Source organism: Moschus berezovskii, chromosome 11, assembly GCF_049115385.1.
Source record: "Moschus berezovskii isolate FMDL1 chromosome 11, NW_MosBer_1.0, whole genome shotgun sequence".
Taxonomy (NCBI): domain Eukaryota; kingdom Metazoa; phylum Chordata; class Mammalia; order Artiodactyla; family Moschidae; genus Moschus; species Moschus berezovskii.
In genome coordinates this window covers 98,847,837-98,870,069 of record NC_142470.1, presented here as the reverse complement: position 1 = coordinate 98,870,069, position 22,233 = coordinate 98,847,837, and the positions used below count along the sequence as shown (strand labels likewise).

Sequence of the window (22,233 nt, the reverse complement as noted above, 5' to 3'; positions counted from 1 at the left end):
CCAATCACACCGGAGAATCAGCAACCAAAAAGGAACTATAGATATACACAACATGGATAAAGCCTGAATTATGATGGGTAAATGAAGCCTCGTATAAAGAGTAACTACTGTAGGACTGTATATAACGGAAGTTCTAAAACAAGAAAAACTAGTAATACATGTGGATTTAAAACAGGGACTGCTTCTGGGGGTTGGGGACAGGAGCTGCCTGGGAAAGTGCACCAGGCAACTTCTGGGCTGATGGTAATGTTTTCTATCCTGATAGTTGTTGTATTAAATAGGTGTATGTATTTGTCAGTTCATCATATGATATTTAAGGTTTGCATCTCGTACAAAATTTTACATCAAAAGATAAAAGAGTAACATTGACCTCTAGTTAATAATGAGCACGCTGAAGTTTTAGGGTTGAAATGAACTGATTTCTATAATTTACTTTGCAATGCCTCAAATAAAACAAACTAAACTAGAGGAATGTGATAAGACAGATTTGGTTAAAATATAAATGTAGACTCCAGGTAGTCTGGTTATGGATGTTCATTATATTATTCTCTCAACTTCCTAAAACTGTCTTAGAGAAAAAAAACAAATTAGGAGCATTTTTCGTATACATACCCTGCTGACACCAAATTCAGTCACCAAGCAAGATATTTTTGTTATTGTTTAGTTAAGTTGTGTCTGACTCTTTTGTGACCTCATGGACTGTAGCCCGACAGGCTCCTCGGTCCATGGGATTTCCCAGGCAAGAATACTGGAGTGTGTTGCCATTTCTTCCACCAGGAGATCTTCCCAACCCAGGGATCAAACCCTCATCTCCTGCATTGGCAGACAGATTCTTTACTTCTGAGTCACCAGGGGCAGACTATAATCCACAGGGTTCCAAAAGAGTCAGACACAACTTAGCAGCTAAAACAACAACAAAGATATCCTCGGATCATTTATAAATATTTCATTTTTATCTGTCCCCTATGTTTCTTTGCACTGCATGGTCTACACAATCTATGAAGCACAGATATTTACGAGTCAGCCGCCACGAAATGGCTGCTGACATTCCCTTCCTTCTCACAGAGAACTCAAACCGTAATTTGGAGGTTCTTTTTTCTTGTGTGTAATGGAGGCCTCCATCATAAATGAATGGCCTGAAACTTCCTGAAGTCTCTGCCACACTCTCTCACCAGGTCTCTGATGACCATTAGACATGACTTATGGAAGCTGGAACTCGGTCCGTGCTCCAGACCACCAGTGATGGGGATGAACCCTCACACCTGCTCCCTGAGCAACAAAACTCGGTGCTGGGTGTGCATCTTGCTGCCGTGGCTACATATGATTGGGTTTACAGCACACTGAGAAAGTTAGGCAACCCACTCCCCCTTAATTCTGACAGCCAACCCTCTGATGCCTCTTCTTTTTACAAATGAGAAAATGGAGGACTGGGGCATAAATGAACTACTCGAAAGCATACAACTTGAATTCACACTCTTTTAAACCTAGAATTCTCATCTTTGCCCCTTACCACACACTGCCCTGAAACCACCTCTCACCCCTGGCAAAAAATAGTCAATTTTACAAAGGCCTGACCAGGACAAAACTGGGTGAGGAGCATTTAAGAGAGTGGCTTTCACACTGCAAGCGGAAAGAAAATTAGTTCAGTCCTGACAACAGGCGGTTCTAAAGTATAGAAGATAATATATCTGTGTCACATTTAAGAATAAACATTAATTCCTGAAACTCGTTTCAGTTGTCTATCAACATTCCTATGAATGAGTTTCTTGCTGAGAGTATGTAGTCCAGAAAAGTCAGAGAGCCACTGACTACGTCCCTCTAGGTCACAGCTTTAGGTCTGAGGTTTAATTTCCCAGATTAGAAAAGTGACACTGGAAAGGGCTGATCAGGGTGCTGAAGAAGGCTAGCCTGGACCAGGCACCACTTGCGCAAGGCCTCTAGCCCTCTGTAGCAGAGAAGCACAGCCCCCACCAGCAGCAACAGCGTCTGGATTGCAGCCATGACCAGCAAGTGGGTGCACCAACCAAGCCTCACAGGCTGAGTGACATGTTTGGAGAAAGGCAGCGGTCCTGCACACAACTCTCCCTCATTTCTTCCCTCAGCACTTTAGTGGGGAGCCAATAACAAAGAAGAATCTTCATTTTGGCAAGTTTTATTGACTGAAGAGTTAGCGGGCCTCACTGCCACCTTCCAGAACCACAGCCCCCAATTAGCAAAACATAAAACTCAAAGCCTTGATGTCAACCACGTTCAGTAATATTCCCTCATGCTCCCCTCCCCAGTTCAATTTTCTTTCCCTCCAGAAGCAACCCTATCAATCTGGTGCACATTTTCCAGTTTATACCCTAACAATTTTAGGACGTGTGCATGAGCAACATATAGCATTGTTTGGAGGGATTTTTTTTTTTTTTAATTACATTCAACTACTGTGAAGTACATGTCCTGCTGTTTTCATTCATTTTTTTTTCAGATGTATCCATATTTATACACTTTTTTGGGTAATATACTGCATAGTATCCCATCACACAGTCTATAGACGGTTCCCAGTACATTGTTATTATAAGCAGCACTGCCATGAACATTCTGAGACATGTCTCCTCGAGTTCAAATGGAAATTTGTTTAAGGTATAGTTGGAAGTAGAATTGCTGAGTTGTCATATACACGTATATGTAGTCACAGCTAACCTCACCTTCCAGGCAAACCATACCAATAACTTATTACATGTCCTTGAGACTTTACACACCTGTACACGCATATATATATGATCTTAACATGAATTTAGATAAAACTGTCTCATCGTTTATGGTGGGTTACAGAGGACTGTTTGCATTAATTGACCAGTGCCCAGCTGATGGACATTATGGGTCTTTCCTTCATGACAGTAATTCAAGGAACTTCACACAGTAACACACTAGTTCCAGGACATGTAGAACAGACTGGAACTGTTGGATCTACCTCTTATTTTTACAAAGAATAAAAGGCCAAGTCTCAGGCAGCTGGGGTGAGGAGCTGGCCCACGGACATCTCAGGAAATAAGAAATGATGGGGCTGGGGACCCCATTTCCTACAGTCTGGTCTCTAGTATTCTAGGGGGCACCTGCTCTGGTTAAGTGAATAAAACATTCCAATACACAGTTGGGGCTTCCCTTGTGGCTCAGACTGTAAAGAATCTGCCTACAATGCAGGAGACGAAGGTTCAAACCCTGGGTTGGGAAGATTCCCTGGAGTAGGGAATGGCAACCCACTCTAGTATTCTTGCCTGGAGAATTCCATGGACAGAGGAGCCTGGCAAGTTACAGTCCACTGGGTCATGACTGAGCGACTAACACAATACACAGTATTCCTTTTCCATGTTAGGTGCTATCTCCATTAGCACGGGAGAATCTGCGACCACACAGTATAGCAATGGGCTCAAACTCTAAGGGGCAAGGGGAGATCGCCACGCTCCAATCTCAGGAAAGCAACAAGAACAGAAAGATTGGCCTCATACCTAGCTCTCCCCAATAAGCTTATTCACCTGCCTACAATCCAGTCCAGACATCCACCCCCAGCTCCATTTCAAAAAATTGTAACTGAGCATGTGCTGTGTGCTCAGTTGCTGAGTGAACAGGCCCATGTGTGCACGTACATAATGGATCAAGTGCAGCAGCCTTGATGCCTAGCCTTTGGCATTTACTATGAGTTTGAATCCTGACTCAGCTTCTCATTAGCTGTGTGACCGTAGAGAAATTATCTGACCATTCAGGCTCCCAACTCCTCATCTTAAAAAAAAAAAAAGAGTAGGTAAAATCTGTACATATCTTATAGAGTTTTGTGAAAAGTAAATGAATTACTACATTAAGTGCTCAGAAAAATCCTTTAGCCCATAATATATGTTTAGAAAATATTTAGGATACTTGCTTAGTGCTAATGCCTGAAACAAAGACAAGGTCCCTGGACTAAAAGAGCTAGTAAATGTATCAGAATGTCCAATAAAAACAACAAAAGCGGGTGTGGCTGCCCAGCAGGGAGAGGAAGCGCGCCATCCCAGAGGGCACACGAGAGACGCAAGAGAACTGGAGGACACTCCTCAACGCCAGGAGCTCTCTGAAAGGCTGAGATGCACACACTCAGAACAATCCCGAGCAAGGTCACACCCTCAGCGCTGGGACCCAAGGCAAACACGCACTTCTGTTAGGGACTATCGAAAGGCAAGCCTCAGGACACAGACATGATGGGAACACTGGAAGCATGCCGTGCATGAACAAGCCCTGGCCGGTGCCTTTCCCCACCCCTGCAGCTTTTCTGCAAATACGGATCTTCACCAACCATCGGCTTCCTGGCCTCGTCGCCTCTCTCGGGTGGCTCAGGCTCTGTACTTCCTCGTGCCTCCATGACCCTGGCAGCTGCCTCCAGGCTCTTTCCCTCACCCTCAATATGCAGGTAGCCATCACACATCCTTCACTCCTCATGGCCCCAGAGATACTTTATCTCTAAAATGGAGGGTCGTCATGAATACTAAATGAAACAAACTGTGTGGCAAGTGTGTCTGCGGAAAGCGCTGGCACAGCTTAGCTCCATTCCCTTCTCTGAGGATGCTGCCACCCTGGGGCAGTTGTGCTCCACACCCTGGTATGATCTTTGAATTCTCTCTGGTCCCTGCCCACTACATTCGACCAGGGCCATGCCCCGTGCTCTACTAACCACCCATCACCCCACACGCACACACACTCTACATAAACTGCTGACAGTGTGCGTTACCAAGACAGCTCTGCTCACACCTCTCAAAAGCTTTCAGCTACTCCCCAGTGCGTATTACTGAAGAAAGACTCCGTGTTTCAGGTATGCACGCAAGGTTTCTGAATCTAGCCCAAACCCACCTTCCAACTTCAGTCTCCCCATGAGCCTTTTCTCCAGTTTAGTTAAATCACTTTTGGGGAGGTGCATCATGAAATACAGACTGTATCCAAATAAGGGGATAAAACAAAGCTTGACAAGTTCTAATTGCACAGTTTCAGAGACTTTCATACCTTAATATGTACCATGTCTCTTTTACATTATCCCAAGTTTATTTGGATTTCTAGTAGTCTTTATTCATGGAGTTCAAGAAACAATCTAGAACAATCTGTACCACAATGATTCTCCAGCAAGCCTGTGGAATGTACCAGGTAGGTGGGCTCAAGAGTGACTGTCATGGTATATGGCCGAAAGCATCTTAGGCATATTTGTTGTTTATGACCCTCACTGTATGCAGTCTCTGTGAAGGTATAAAAATCCCAAACTGAGCCATGATGGAATCAAATGGCCAATAGCAGTACCCCAGCAGGAATGACAAAGATTTACTTCTCCCTTGACTGCCAGAGCTGCCTCCTTTCCCAGTCTTCCCCTCTATCTCATGCCATAGACTTCCATTCAAATCCCTACATGCTTAAATTAGCCAGCACTGGCTTCTGAGGCTTAAAACCAAAGAACCGTCACTGATGTATATAGTTCTTTGGGTCCCAGAGCAAAGTCATCCAAGTCTCCCCCAGGCAAAGGAGCTCCCAGACCCCTCCCCGTGGGTACAGTACCTGTCCCGTCCGGAGTAGACCTCACAAAGGTAGGCAGCATTTTTACTGAAGCTGTGGGGTGAGTGGTAGCTCCAAGCCCTTTCTCCATCTCCTTGCGAAACCGCTTAGCAATCTCCAGAAGAGTTTCATCAGAAAGACGCATGTGGTAGAGATACTGGTCAACCTGAAAGAGGGGAAAGTGAATAGTGACATATATATAGTAAATGAATTATGGTATTCATTTATGTCATGGAACATCATTCAGCTTCTCAAAAGGGTAAAATCTATTAGGTACAGGTTATTATTAAAGACCATTGAACCAGAATCTGTGACAGGACTTTGTCTTAAAAGAAAAAAGTTAACTAAAACTTAAAATTAGAAAACGGTCTAATTTTACTTCTGGAGAATGGTGAAGACCAGGGGAAAGGCCCATCTTGTCCTCCACACTCAAGGCCAGTTGTGCTAACCCTACTGCCCCTCAACACAAGCCAAGCCGCCATAGCCTCCTTCCTAGACTAATAAGAGTCCCTGATTCTACTTTTACTTCTGCCACCCATTCTCCACCCCCAGACAGAGTCTATGCTATTCCCATGCTTAAAACCTTTCTGTGACCTCCCATTGCACCAAATCTGAAATCCTTCCAAGGCCCTAGCATACAGTCTGGCCTCTCCCACTCCTCCTCACCTTACTGGGTGCCTCTGCACTCCTTGTGCAGACCAGCCTTGGCTCAGTCCCCCAGCACACCAACTGTGCCCTTCCCTGACTGTAAGACTGTTCACACAAGCCACACAGCACCTCACTCTGCTCTTCATCTACAGATCCCTTACCAATCCTTCAGGTCTCTCTGCACAGAGGCCTTCTCTGATCTTCCTAATAAAACAATCAGGCCTCCCTCTTTTTTCTATGAACTCAGACTTTTCCCTTCACATCACCAACCTCAATTTGGAAATATATATTAGTGTCCAAATCATAAGCACCAAGGGCAAGAACCATGACTATTTGTTCACGCTTGCATCCCTGAAGCCTAGCACAGTATGTGACACATTGACAGAGGCTTGATACACATGGTAAAGCAAAGGTCCTGCCCCATCCTCAGAGGCAGAGGCAGCTCTCCCTAATCATTTCATTTATCTTCTTTTCAACATAAAATTATGTGAACTTTTCCAAGATTTAACACCAGGAGAAGGAAAAACAACAGGAGTCCCCTTCAGACAGCCTGCTTCTTGAAGGCTCTCGTCTGCTCTGGCTGTGGATATTCCCTGTTTTCTTCTAACAGAAAAAGATCTGATAGAAATCCATCCAAGGAGGCACTCAAGTTTCCACAATATCCCTGTTCTCAGCAGCAAAGTCCAGGCCAGGTGGGGTTGCTGGCCATGGAGATGGGGGTAGAATCAGGACCCTTGGACCAGGCTACAGCTGTGCCCTCAAGGTATGAGGGTGGTGGACCTGGTACTCCCAACCTCATCAGCAAACTGGGGGATGAAGAGACCCTGTTCTTTCCAGCTCCCAAACTTCAGGATTCCCAATCCTGATGGTTTGGCTGATGACCACCACCACTGTTACTCCTATGGGAAACACAAGTAAATGCCCACCTGTCCTTTGCCCAACTCTGACCAAGAAGCATAAACATTTATAATTAGCTTTCCCTGACACATGTGCTCATTCGTATTAACAGACTATACTATTTTTCCAGCACTTTTTTGGTCAGATCTTCTTATAACCAAACTTTTTTCATTCTAAGTTAAAACCAAAGGTTTTAAACGAATTTTGAAGCTTGAGATTTCCAGAGGAACAGCAAAAGTTGTTTAATACTTTAAGGAAAGAACAGACCCACTGCCCTCTTTGGGGCTGGGGTGGGGAGAATTAGACAGAGAGCGAGAGAAGCAGCCCTCTTACTCACATGCTCCCTCTTCCAGGCCACGTCCTAACTCCCTGTGGGGTTTGGGGTCCATCCCTCTCTCCTGAGGAATTATGAGATTGGCCCTTCTCAGATCATTTCAAACATCCTGACCACTACTAATCTTTCATCATTCTTCTAAAATCCCAAAAGTTCAAAGATCAGAGACTGGATAAAATGCTGAAAGAAGCTGTAAGCAAGACAAAGAAGAGACTGTGGTTAATCAGCCCACCTCTCTCTGTAACTGCAATGTGGTTAAAATAGAACAAAATTGACAGACACGATCCTCAGAGGGGATGGAAAAGGACAAGGAAGGGCTGGAGTAGTGAAAGCCCCTCAGTCACTTCTCCACTCCCTCCCCAGCCAGCAGAGCGACTAGGCTTGTCATAGTTTTAAATTTGCAGAAATGAGGATATCCCCAAGTTCCCTAGGTGCCGGCATTTATTAGAGAGCTGCCGTAGACATCTCACTCCTTTGGTCTAAATCAGAAAGACTTCAATCATCCACTCTTTTTCCCAATTTCAGGTTCATGGCAAGCCCCCTGCTTGCCGTAGCATCCCAGGTCTGTGGGGCACTAGCCCCCTTCCCTTAGCAGGTGCACTGAGCTGGATTTCCTACAATACTGGGAGCCAGGGTGTTCCTTAGGAGGCTGGCCTCCCTTACAGCAACATGTGAGGCTCCCAGGAGGAGTGTATAGGCTCAGACAAGTCCTCTCTCTCCCTACTGGCACAGTGGGAGACAAAACGCAGCAGACTCTGGGCCCAGAGCAACTATAATCACCACAGAGGCCTCCTGCTTCAGACCCAGTGACGCCTGGCTTGGCCGAGGAACACTACATTAGGGCTTAATGCATCTCAGTGCTAATGGACAAGTCCCAGCCACCAGACCAAACAAAGGCTAAAGCCAAGCCACATCCAAGTACAGCCTCATAGCCAATAGTAATAACAGCAAACCCTTCAGCAAAACCTGTTCTCAAGGTCTTATACCCATTAACTCATTGAATTATTGAATCCTCATAACAAACCTTTGGGGTGTTATTTTCTCCATTCAACTGAAAGGGGAAGGCAACATGCCCCAAATCACACAGATGCAAAAGATTAAGCTAGGACTGGACAGGGCAGCCCACTGTGCTCTTCTCCACTCTACTAGATGAACGCCCCTCTCTGCTGAACAGCAAGGTCTATACAGCTCAAATGGCACTACAGTGCATGCAGGCTGGACACATCCACTAAAAGGCCATCTTCTGAACCAGTCATCCCACCACACAGACACGCACAGGGCTGCCCTGGCAGGTCAGAGGGCAGCAGACATATCTCTGGACATTATCATGAGTTTGACATGTGACTAAGTTGGAGCTCCTGCATTCCTACATTTTCCCAAAAAGAAGAGAGGTCCAGAAGTCTCGCTGCCACCCACTCTCGCCTCCATAGATGGCTCCAGATGTTCCTTTGTGGGAAACCTGAGCCTGTGGTACTGCCCTGTTAAGGAGCTTCCCTGTCACTTCTTGGAGTATGAGGTCATGTACACAAAAGACCAAGATAGGATGGCCATAATTCTACTGTGGTCATGCTTAATTTAACTTTGATGTTTAAGATGCTACAAAGTTTGTTGGAAATCTAGTCAACACTCCTCATCCTTAACTCTCAAAAGTACCTAACAAGTTAAAGAATCAGCCTTTACTCAAATCATGTTGCCCTTTACCCAAGAGATTATAATCATCCTTCAGTGTTCAGTAACAGATGAAAACGGTCATGATGATCAGTAGCTAAACATTTACCAAGCATTTCTTACCTCCCAAAACCCATCCTACAAGTTTACTGACATGGCGTCGATTGTTCTTTTATAACACTTCTATATCCCTGTTTTATAGATCACTTGGTGGGGAGCACAGGTGTCTGGCTCTAAAGCTAGGCCCTTAGGACTATCACCTTCACTTTTCCTGTGGACCCTCCTCATCTGGGTGGGGACTCTCTGCTCTGCAGTTTCTTGGATGACCTCAGTACTTTGATTTATCATCAAAGTACTTTGATTTACATCTCCATCAGATGAGACCAAGAAAAAGGATACGGGACAGCTATGAAAAATGCAACTACAGCACCTTGGCCCAAACTTCCTCTCTTTGGGCCATAATGATGGACATGATGATGTATCCACCCTGAGTTTCTTAGGGCCACTCAGGAAGGGATGATTAATCTCCTGATGTTATAACTTTCTAAACACACCACTGAGGCCAACCCAGCCTTGGCCAGCACTGTTGCATTGAGTTAAGGGAAGCCAAGGGAAGCAGGAGTCAGACACAAGAAGCAGCCTCCATATGAAGACCTTTTTCCTGGGTTGGGAAGGAAGTAAATGCACTTGGCAGAATCCTGCCAATTTTCACTCACAGTGCAACCGGAGGGAGGGAATACAAGGAAGGCCCAAAGTCATAGGAGAATGTCATTTAGGAGTTACCAAATGTACACAGCACAGTAACTCTATGGCTAAAAAATACTAACTCTTAGAAAGAACCTTGGGGTAATGACAATTCAAAATCCCATTGAACATAGACAGCATTTGAGTTTATCTCATTTGTCCCTCTCACCCCAGTAGGCATCAGGCCTAGATCTGAATGCTTCCAAGCATGACAGGCTCCTCACTTCTCAAAATTGGTTAGCTTCTACTCTTGGTCAGTTCTAGTTGTTAGAAAGCTTTTTCTCTGAGATAAATCTACTTTCTGATAACTTCTGTCTATGTTCTGCCATTTGGGATAAGAGTTTCCGAACTTGGCTAAGAATCCCAAAGACCCATTCTGGACTAATCAAATTGACACCCTTATGACTGTCTGGGTGCTCAAACATCTTCCCCTCTTCTTGGGCTGGTATCTACCTTACCAGTAATGTGATAATAATGGACTGTGTTCTAGTCAACACTGCTCAAGGTCATTTGTTACCACTTTCTGCCTGGGATCTTTGAAAGTCGGTACTTAAGACATTAGGCTAAACTGTGAAATAATTCATCAGTTCTGGGTGTTGAGATTTGCAAAGATAAATCTGAACTTGTTGGGAAAAAGTTTCAGTTATTGGAAGCTATCAAAGTAGAATCATTCAGGTTATCCCTTATTTAGTAGCTGGTGGTGGGGAACTGTAGGCTGTAGCATCAGAAAAATTAGTGTCCAAATCCTGGCTCTAGCATTTGTACATATCTGAGCCCCAGTTTGCTCCTTACAAAATGGGAGGACTAACACTCATAAATGAGGTGCAAATGTAAAGCTATCTATTAATATCTAACCTTTTTGTCTATCCCCTTTCGACTCCCCTGTGCCAAGTGGCACCTTCAGAGGATCAAAGACATTTCTTAACCCTACTTAGTCACATGGGGTTAGCAAAACAGGAGCTGTTTCCCCAAATTCTTCCTTCTCTTTCTGTGGTGTGTGTGTGGCCTAACACCCTGGACTGCTTCTCCTTAAATCTCTATGAAGAAAAAAGATGGGAAAGAGGGGACATTCCAGGCTGGGGATAAAGAGGCAGGCCAGAAGCAAAGCTTGGTTGAGATATGAGAAGGTCACTTGCCTAACCAGAGGCAAGGGTGTGTATTAAAGAGAGATAGTAGTTTTAGACTCATCTATTCAGCAATCTCAAGATTAGAAATTCCTCACTGGGCAATTTTGGTCAATTTCTTTCTTCGCATAACACATCAGTCCATGACTGCCTCCTCTCCAGAACTGTGGGTTCCGGCAAGAGAAGTTCTAAAGAGAAACTGAAAACAAGCAGGACCCTGTGGGGCCTTCCCAGGTACAAAAGCCTTTCCAAGTCCCCTGTTCATGTTTGCAGAAAAAAAGGCATCGACCTCCTAGACTTCCCCAGAGCTCTAAGGAACAGATTCAAACAGTTACTAACTAGGGAAGGGACGGAATTTGGAAAGGAGGCGCAGCCAAGAAGTAACAGTGCAGCAATAAAGCAGGGTCCTGGTTCCTCCTCAAGGGATACACATAACAATCATCTCTTGAGTTCTCCTGAGTTTTTCTGCAAGAACTAAGGCCCCCATCTAGGTGACTTCAGGCTCAGCAAAAGATAAGAGAAAGAGGAGAGTGAAAAAGTTGGCTTAAAACTCAACATTCAAAAAACTAAGATCATGGCGTCGCGGCCCATCACTTCATGGCAAATAGATGGAGAAATAGTAGAAACAGTGGTTGACTTTATTTTTTTGGGCTCCAAAATCACTGCAGATGGTGATTGCAGCCATGAAATTAAAAGACACTTGCTCCTTGGAAGGAAAGTTATGACAAACCTAGATAGCATATTAAAAAGCAGAGACATTACTTTGCCAATAAAGGTCCATCTAGTCAAAGCGATGGTTTTTCCAGTGGTCATGTATGGATGTGAGAATTGGACACATAAAGAAACCTAAGTCCCAAAGAACTGATGCTTTTGAACTGTGGTGTTGGAGAAGACTCTTGAGAGTCTCTTGGACTGAAAGGAGATCAAACGAGGCAATCCTAAAGGAAATCAGTCCTGAATATTCATTGGAAGGACTGATGCTGAAGCTGAAGCTCCAATACTTTGGCCACCTGATGCAAAGGACTGACTCATTAGAAAAGACCCTGATGCTGAGAAAGAATGAAGGCGGGAGGAGAAGGGGACGACAGAGGACAAGATAGTTGGATGGCATCACCGACTCAATGGACATGAGTTTCAGTAAGTTCCAGGAGATAGTGAAGGACAGGGAAACCTGGTATGCTGCAGTACATGGGGTCACAAAGAGTCAGACATAACTGAGCAACTGAACAACACAGCCAAATGGAAAGCTCATCTCCTTAAGTGCCCACAGTTTCCTCTAGACTAGCACTAAAAGGAGAAACTGTGTCATAGCAACAGTGCAAGTAATGGAGGGAGCAGAAGATCACTGTTGCAGAGGCTCCACTTCAAAGTGTGAAGTGGGTCAGGTGTGGCAGACACAGCCCCAGTCAGGTATGAGGAAGCCCAGAAAGGAAAGCCCTGGAGGTGAGAGCCAGAAAGGAAACTCACAGAAACTGAGGTCAGGGGAACAGCCTTGACCAAGGTCACAGAGTTGAAACTAGAATCTGGATCACCCAGATCCCTTACTATAGTGTCAGAAATAGTCAAAGACAGTCCTGCCCCCAAGTGTCCTCAGGAACCTACTGTCATATTCCAGGCCAATTTCAATTGGATGACTAGTGGCCTTCCCTGAGGCCAACCTAACAGGTCCCAGGGAAGCAATGGTCCTCATCAAACTACTTACATCCAGAAAAGAATATTTCAACTTTGACAGTTTGTTACATAAAGTGCCATAAGTCCTACCTTGAATACCTTGCTGCTGCTGCTGCTAAGTCAATTCAGTCGTGTCTAACTCTGTGTGACCCCATAGACAGCAGCCCACCAGGCTCCCCCACCCCTGGGATTCTCCAGGCAAGAACACTGGAGTGGGTTGCCATTTCCTTCTCCAATGTGCGAAAGTGAAAAGTGAAAGTGAAGTCGCTCAGTCATGTCCAACTCCTAGGGACCCCATAGACCGCAGCCTACCAGACTTCTCTGTCCATGGGATTTTCCAGGCAAAAGTACTGGAGTGGGGTGCCATTGCCTTCTCCTTGAACACCTTAAGAGTTCTCAAAAGAAAGTATAGAAGAAACCTTAAATTTCAACATCTAATATTCCTTTCTATCATTCAATTCCTAAATCCCTGACCCAAGCTTCTCCCATTTTAAGCCTTTGTTGAAAATCAATTACATGCAAAGCACTATAGTATACAAGAATATAATTAAAGAAATCAATTGCAGAGATAGTGGTGATAGTTGTACAACCATGTGATGTACTTAATGCCAGTGAAGTGAACTGTACACTCTAAAGAGTGGGTCCTGACCCTCCACAGTTGGCACTCCTTATATATAGTTCACAGCCACAGATTCAACCAACTGTGAATAAGGCAGTGATGTAGTACTACAGCACATTATTATTGAAAAAGCCACACAAAGTGGACCCGTACAGTTCAAACCCATATTGTTCAAGGGTCAACTGACGCACACATACACACAAATGTTTTTTAAATTTTTTTTTAAGAAATCAAGATTTCTGTTCTCTAGGACTTTATAAGATATAGCACAGAACTCAACTCATTGTAGACTCAGTGTTTCTGAAATGAATGGAAGATGGGTGTCAATGTAAAACGGCCCATGCAAAGTGTCACAGGTATGAGTAAGTGGCCTGTGAGACTAGCGTTCAGAGGAGATTGCCTCTAAGCTAAGAACATACATAGCCAACATTCATGTCAATGGATGTGTGTTGACATGGAGACAGTAGAGAGATCATGGGAAAAGGCTCAGAAGGTGTGGGCAAGCCCAGGATACTGGAAGGAGGTTATGAATTTTAGGACCAGAAAGCCATTCACCTCACTACCCTGCATTAGCTGCCTATTGCAATGCTTCCGTATCAGTATGACTTAATCCTAGTTACCTTTAATCAAGGAGTTACAGGAAGGGAGAGTCATAAAGATCACCCCACTGCATGAAATTGCTGTGTTGTTCACCGGGAAGTCAATTCCCTGTAGGATTTAGTGTCAGGAGAAAGTCTTGCTGCCCAGAGTCACTGTACTTCCTGATACAGGCCAATGAAATTAAAACAACTGACAAGAAGAGTCAGTTTTGGTTGTTGATTTTTTTTTTTTTTTTGCTTTGGCTACTAGGAAGCTCAGGGCTCTGTACTCAACTTTAATGAACTAAGTTTTAATCATTCCTGCCTGTTCCATGACTCTTATTCTAGAAGTCTTTTCAATGAAAGCTAAACCATATTATCTAATCCTGTTAGTAAGCAGGCAGAGAATAAATAATATATGAACAAGCAAATGCTCATCAGTCATCTGTACAGGATACACACTCCTGGTAGAAGGGCAAATTCAAGTGACCAAATTGGATAAGAAAGCAACTCCATAAGCATAGTTGGGCCAAGGACACAGGGACACCCTGAAGCCAAACTGCTTTCTCCAGTCTTTGGATATTTCTGATTTAGTACCTAGAACCTTATCTCCAGGAGCTGCTGAATGAACCCTAGCTAATTCCTATGTTTTAGATTCTTCTAGCCCCAAGCAAACCAACTGACTGAATTTTAACTTTCCTGGAACTTTTGTATTTGTCTCAAAGATACAATCAGGTGTATATATATATTAAATACTATATTAGGGCAGACTCCAGGGCTCTATAACCTAGTTGCCTAGGAAGAAGTTAGGAAGGACCACACCCCCATGAAGTGAAGGACTTTGGCTAGTTTCATCTACTTTAACTCAACTACAGTTAAAACAGGTTGGAGGGGAAGGGGCAGGGTACTATACAGCAATAAGAATGCACCACCTGTCATTACATGCCTATATAGATGAATCTCACAATATAAAGTTGAGTAAAAGAAGCCAGATACAAAAGGGAACAGATCATATGAGTCCATTTATAATAAGTACAGAAACAGATCTACGCCAGTAGAAGTCAGGATAGTGATCACATTTAGTGGGGAATACATGGCAAATAGATGGGGAAACAGTGGAAACAGTGACAGACTTTATTTTTTTGGGCTCCAAAATCACTGCAGATGCTGATTGCAGCCAGGAAATTAAAAGACACTTACTCCTTGGAAGGAAAGTTATGACCAGCCTAGATAGCATATTAAAAAGCAGAGACATTACTTTGCCAACCAAGGTCCATCTAGTCAAGGCTATGGTTTTTCCCGTGGTCATGTATGGATGTGAGAGTTGGACTGTGAAGAAAGCTGATTGCCGAAGAATTGATGCTTTTGAACTGTGGTGCTGGAGAAGACTCTTGAGAGTCCCTTGGACTGCAAGGAGATCCAACCAGTCCATTCTAAAGGAGATCAATCCTAGGTGTTCATTGGAAGAACTGATGCTAAAGCTGAAACTCCAATACTTTGGCCACCTCATGTGACGAGTTGACTCACTGGAAAAGAGTCTGATGCTAGGAGGGATTGGGGGTGGGAGGAGACGGGGACGACAGAGAATGAGATGGCGGGATGCCATCACCGACTCGATGGACATGAGTTTGAGTGAACTCCAGGAGTTGGTGATGGACAGGGAGACCTGGCGTGCTGTGATTCATGGGGTCGCGAAGAGTCGGACACGACTGAGTGACTGAACTGAACTGAACTGAACTGATACTTGCTGTTGGGACTACACGACTGAGTGACTGAACTGAACTGAACTGAACTGATACTTGCTGTTGGGACTTCCCAGCTGCTGCTAGTGGTAAAAAGCCTGTCTGCCAATGCAGGAGATGTAAGAAACTCCAGTTCAAACCCTGGGTCCAGTCCCTAGGTTGGGAAGATCCCCTGGAGGAGGTCATGGCAACCCACTCCAGTATTCTTGCCTGGAGAATCCCATGGACGGAGGAGCCTGGCAGGCCACAGTCCATAGCACGGCACAGAGTTGGACGCGACTGAAGCAACTTAGCATGGAATACACATGGTCACGATTAGGGCTTCCCAGGTGGCGCTAGTGGTAAAGAACCTGCCTGTCAATGCAGGAGACACACAAGATGCGGGTTCAATCCCTGGGTCGGGAAGATCCCCTGGAGAAGGAAATGGCAACCCACTCCAGCATTCTTGCCTGGAGAGTCCCATGGACAGAGGAGCCTGGTACAGTCCATAGGGTTGCAAAGGGCCCAACATGCCTGAAGTGACTTAGCACACACACGCACACTTGCTATTGCTGGTAGCAATTTGTTACTGGATCTAGGCGGTGGTTACTGACAACTGAGAGTTGTCAGCTCTCTGTGCAAATTATACTTCATTTTAAAAATAAAGGAAGGAAAGTGACAAGGTACTGACTAGGTCCTAGTCTTTGGCACACGGTAAGGCCAAAGAGGTCAAATCGGAGGGGAAAGCCATAACCTAAATGCAGCCACACAAAGCCTTCCAGTGTCTCTATGTGCTAATTTATGCTTGCAACTTAGTTTCAAAAGAATTTCATGTTTTCACATTATTCCTTTGCCAGTGTTTTACTGCAAATCTTTGACAAGGAAACCAAGGTCTGAAGAAGCTTCCCCAAACCATAGGCCAAGTTCCTAACAGGTCCCGTGTAACATCCAGGCCAGATGAATGCCCTGACCTGGGGCATAGGTGTGCGCTCATCCAGGGAAAGCTAGGTAACTGCTATCTGTGACCTCATTAATACTAATGTCTTCACAGACTCCTCCTGGGAGGACCAAGTTTGTACAAAGAGCAGCAGGTTTATCCTGTAAAGCTGCCAAGCCAAGGCCAGATGTTCCCGATAAGATAACAAAAAAAAAAAAAGGATGAGTTGGGGAGAAAAAGACACAGTAGCTTCTGGATTCTTTAAGGCTCCTGTCCTCTGAAATGTGGCTAACCAAAAGATACAGATCTGCCTTGACACTTTTTTCAGATGGGACAAAGCAGACCCCCACAAGGGTCATAATGCCACCGCAGGGAGATGGCAGCTGACACACTCACAGCCTGGAGGGCAGGGTGAGTGTGGAGCAAGGCTTACAGGCCACTCCTCCAGGATCCTGTTGCTCGTGAGTCACAGGGTTTCCTGTTCTTCCAGTTCTTGCTCTCAGCTGCATCAAGTTACAGCCAGACAGACTGCAGGCAATAGCACCTGTCAGGGGTCCAGGAGACAGGCCTTTGGGATCCCTGTCCTGGGACCCTCCTATCCTCAGACTATAGGATATCAGTTCAAAGGAATAATAGGTCCCGGGTGTGCATGACTCCGCAACAGTTCTTCTTCCCACACATACTGACTGCTAAATTGAGTGTGCCAGGCACTTAGGATACTGGGATTTAAAGGAGATCCTTTTGCCTGCAGATGCTCAGACTATCAGTAGGAGGCAAATATGTCAACAGCTGATTACAAACTGAAGCAGTAAGGACAGATAGTAAGCAGTTTCTTTCACTACAATAAGATATAGATTCACAATCACTTAAATTGCACACATCAATACAATTCTGAATTTTGGTTTGTTTTTTTCTTGAAAAGGTTAGAAATGTGTGTTGACCCCGTACCGAGAATGTTCTCCTACTCTGGCCTAACAAATTCCCAGTTGTTCTTCAGGGGCCCACTGCAAATGGCCTCTCCACAAATATCTTCCCCAAGTTCCCGGCTGGTTATCCTGACACACTTTTGACTAAACAGCGTCTCTTGCTCTCACTGGCCACAGAGGGCTGAAGGCACTGACCACAGGTTCCCAACTTCGTATTTGTGAAGCCAGAGTTATTTCAGTATTGAGACACAGTAGGTGCTCAAGACACATCTGTCATGGGGACAGAAAGGGGCAAAGGAACAGCGAGGAGAAGCGTGAGAGAGTCACGAAGTGCTGGCCACTGCAGACTTCCCAGGGGCTCAGAGCCTGGCCTTGCTCTTCAGGCCTGGGCCCGCTCTGCATGTGATCCTGGCAGCAGAGCTTCTTCTCTCCGTATACCTGGCTGCCCTGGCCTGTACCCCAGATCCCTTACTCTGCCTCCTCTAGACAGCCCTATGCCAGGGACCAGACTCTGCGCCTGAGCCCAAATTCCCACAGGGGCTTCCTGTGTGCTTCCCACTGTCACCTGCTGGATCAAACCCCTCTGGGTCTGTCCCTTTGTACCATGTCCAGCCCCAGACCTTCCCACCCACCCTCGTCACACCCACCATAAGCAGGGCAACCATATATCCCAGTTTGCCTAGGATAATCTTCCCGGTGTGGTAGCAGCATAACTGTTAACAATGTCCCCTTTTGCTCTCAAGTGATCCAGTTTGGACAAAAAAATTATGGGGTTTATCGTAGGAATAGGCCACAGAGCAAATTCTGCTTGTGGTTCTTGGGGAGCCCACATCTGAATGATGGGAAGAGCTCATGCTATACCAACGGTGCTAAAGGTAAACAGGATGGGGCAGGGCGTGAAACTGGGTTCCTGGCTGGTCCCTTGGTACAAGACACCTGGTTTCCTCAACTGTAAAATGAAGGGTTTGGACTAGATGAGCTCAAAGGTCTCTTTCAATGGACAGCAGTCTCACACCCCATGAAACTGAAAGACAACTGGCTGTCCCTAGTTGTCCCAGGTAGCCCCATGCTGGGGCTAAAGGCCAGGGCTCTGGAATCAGACCGCTTGGGTTTGAATGCTGGCTTGCCCTTGAGCAAGGTACTGTCCCTTTCGGTGTCTTGGTGTCTTCATCTGACTTATAGGCAGTGATAATGGCTATCCTGGAGGGCTGCCTGAGGATGGCCTGAGTTGTGGTCAAGTTCCTAGACAGAGTCCAGCACTTAGTAAGTGGAGCACATGTTTGCTATTTTAAGGCCTTTGGGAATTGAGGGGAAAACAGAACTGATGGGAAATGGCTGGAAGACTTCATTAGAAGGGGTTGAAACAGGAAAATTTGGGAGGAAAAAGTCCTTCAAATGGGAAAAAGGAAAAGTGACTGCTTCAAATTCCCTTCTTTAGCCCAAATTAAAGCTGTTCAATAACTTATCTGGCTTCATTCGTTTATCAGACAATGTGGAGATACCAAAAGGAAGAGGTTGGAAATAAAGCCTTCCAAGAACATAGAGCATATCCAAGCCTCCAGGACAGGGCTGCTAAGCTGAGGAGAGGAAGTAGGCTGGGTGGGTATGGACCAAAGTTTCCCAGAGCCAGGTCCTCAGACCTGACTCACTCTCTTCATTAACTCAAGATTACTCTGCCAACAAAGGTCCATAGAGTCAAGGCTATAGTCTTCCCAGTGGTGAGGTACGGCTGTGAGAGCTGGACCATAAAGAAGGCAGAGTGCCAAAGAATTGCTGCCTTTGAACTGTGGTGCTGGAGAAGACACTTGAGAGTCCCTAGGACAGAAAGAAGATCAAACCAGTCAAATAAAATCTTTGATTTAAAAGGAAATCAACCCTGAATACTCATTGGTATATACTCATTCAGCTAAAGCTGAAGCTCCAGTATTTTGGTCACCTGATGTGAATAGCTGACTCATTGGAAAAGTCCCTGATGCTGTGAAAGATCGACAGCAGAAGAAGAGGGCATCAGAGGATGAGATGGCTGGATGGCAATACTAATGCAATGGACATGAACTTGGGCAAACTTAGGGAGATGGTAAGGAAAGAGAGGCCTGGCGTGCTACAGTCCATGGGGTCCCAAAGAGTCACACGTGACTGGGCGACTGAACAGTGACAACAATGCCGCTCCAGGGAAGGATTATTAAGGAAGTGCTTAGAGATCCACAGACAAAAATGCAAAAAGCGTGACACTTCCAGGGATAAGGAAATTGTCTAGCCATGACAATCTAGACAAGACAAAGGCTGTACAGGAATGAGAGAAGTAAAAAAAATGGGAGAATTACCATTCACTTCATTGAAACTCCAGGGTCAGTGGCGCTGAAACCTACTATGACCCAGCCCTATGACTCAATAGCACAAGGCACCTCAAGTGGTTCCCCCAGTGGGAAGCCAGAGTCTGCGGCAGATGTGAGGAAGTGTGAGCAAGCATCTCACAAGCCAACTTCAGGATAAGTGGCCTCAGCAACTGCCCTTGGAACCTCTGCAATTCTGCCCCCCAGGGGAGGTACCAATGGAGAGGGGACCAGGCTTCTACAAGGAAAAGAGGTTTGAACTAATGCTATGACTATTCAGTGCAACTGTGTCTCTCACAACTTCCCAAGGAGGACGCTTCAACTAAGGTGTACCAAAACAGCCCAGGCATCCCAAAGACCCACCCACCCAATGGGGTTGCTACCTCCTCCCCAGAGGATCAGGAGGAAAGCAAGTTAGAAGAAGAGTTCAAAAATGGGTCTCCTCTGCGCAGGAAAGAGAAGGTTTTGGGAGTTGGAGGGAGCAGTGAGAACACTTCCTTAATCCTCAGCTTTAGGAACTTTCCATCCTTCTATCCTCCCTGTCCTCTGCTCTAATCTGACATCAGACAGAGAACATAAATGGGCCAGAACCCACCTGCCCTGAAAGCTCTTAGGAAAAAAGAAACAGGGCCTCTTTTGCTCCCACCCAGATGGGCAGCACAGTTTCTGAGAATGTCTATGTACTCATATTTCACAGCTGTCTAGGAAATCCCATAGACAGAGGAACCTGGTGGGGGCTACAGTCCATGGGGTAGCAATAAGTAGGACACAACTTAGTGACTAAACCACCACCATCAATATCTGACACATTAAGTGCTGACTCAGGCAGGTACAGCTCTAAGAACTTCACATATATTCACTCTCTTAAATCCTTACAAAGAACCTATTAAGGTGTTACCCACTCTCCATTTCACAAGCAGAAGAATCTGAGGTCCAGAGAGTTTCAATAACTGGCCCAAGTTCACACAGCTGGTTTGTGAGGAGCCAGGATTCAACCCCAGGAAGCCTGGCTCTACTCGTGACCATGGAGACCCTCCCAGAGACTGCTGGACTGCCCCTCAGTGGGTACCCACAGCCCCTTCCCTCTGTTCCCAGCAATAGTAGTTCCCACCTCACATGCCTGCCTTGCTCAGAAGCCTGGCAATGCCTGCCCTTCAGGGAAACCCCAATGAAAGTCAGGGTGAGATTCTCCTGGGGTCAGCTGAGCACACTTCTCTCCCATGGCCTTCTGGAGTGCTTACCTTGCCTACATTTTACTGGCTGAAGACAGAAAAACAGTAACTCAGGTAACCCACACTTCAGCCAGGGGCCATGGACATCTGTTGATTATTGTGGTCTGCAGGCCTCACTGAAAATTCACCTTTTGTAAAAGGCCACTTCCCCCCATGACTATCCCACGAAATGGGACATTGAGAGCTAAGAACTATGGTCCTCATCACAGCTACTACTAAGTAGTTTTATGGCCATTTAGTGACGTGCTATAATACTAGAATGGGGGATAGACTATTACATTTGATGCAGCTTCTATTGATGTAGCGTCTCAATCCATAGATATTTGAGGTCAGAAAAGTTTTTTTTTTGCAGGGGAGGGGAACCTGTCCTGAGCATTGTAGGATGTTTAGCATCATCCTTTGCCTCTGCTTACTAGATGCAATAACACATCTTCATCTACCTGCTTATGACAACCAAAAATGTCTCCAGACACCACCAAAGTACACCTGGGGGAAAAAATCACTAATAGTTGAAAACCATTGCTCTACAGTAGTTTAAAAACAAATAAACAAAAAACACAGTGTTTGTCCCTGTAAATTGGATTAGGAGAAAAACTCTTGCTCTTTACAATAGACTATATAACCCCTCACAAGATTATCCAGCCCAAAATGCCAGCAGCGCTGAGGCTGAGAGAACCGCTTCAACAGTGAGCAGAAATAGCCACCTGTGATCTACGGTGTGAGACATTAAGTCACAGCCAATGAACTCTGGGATTCGCTTTGCCACGTCTCCAACTCAACTGCTTTGGAAAGTCAAAGACAGATAACATGCAGTGTTGGAAAACAAACTTGCTGACTTCAAAACTTAACAGTGATAAAGAGGAACCAGTTACCAGAAGTCATCTTTTAAACCGGAAGTATCTGAACAAAGGAAGCCAGTTTTCTGGGGTTCCTGAGTTCTTTTTATGTACCAGATCTCCTTACTAAGGCTGCTAGCTTTTGAGAAAACTGTTACGGCTTGTGCTGTTTTGAGGCCCCCTGGAAAATGGCCCCTGCCTGCCCTCAAACTCTTCAGGGTGATAGAAAAGTTCAACTTTGAAAAGTGATGCATAAAAATATATATTGGCTTCGTTTGAGGAGGCTCAGAGAGAATATTAATTCATTCAGGGGTAAAGAAAAAAGTGCTTCTTGCCCACTCTCCGAAATATAAATTTGACAATACAAAACAAATGGATGATGAATAAAAGCTACAAAATAACATTGTAAAAATTTTTT

At 45.2% G+C, this 22,233-nt stretch overlaps 1 protein-coding gene across 2 annotated transcripts in view; it reads right to left on the bottom strand.

Annotated features, from left to right (window-relative positions):
- The window catches only part of HK2 (hexokinase 2), a 163,582-nt gene that overhangs the window by 41,442 nt on the left and 99,907 nt on the right, over positions 1-22,233 (bottom strand). For both annotated transcript variants that reach the window (XM_055400869.2, XM_055400868.2), the window contains exon 2: positions 5,551-5,713. In XM_055400869.2, coding sequence (XP_055256844.2) covers positions 5,551-5,692 — 142 coding nt within the window. In that variant the 5' untranslated portion in view covers positions 5,693-5,713. The remainder of the gene's footprint in view (positions 1-5,550; positions 5,714-22,233) is intronic.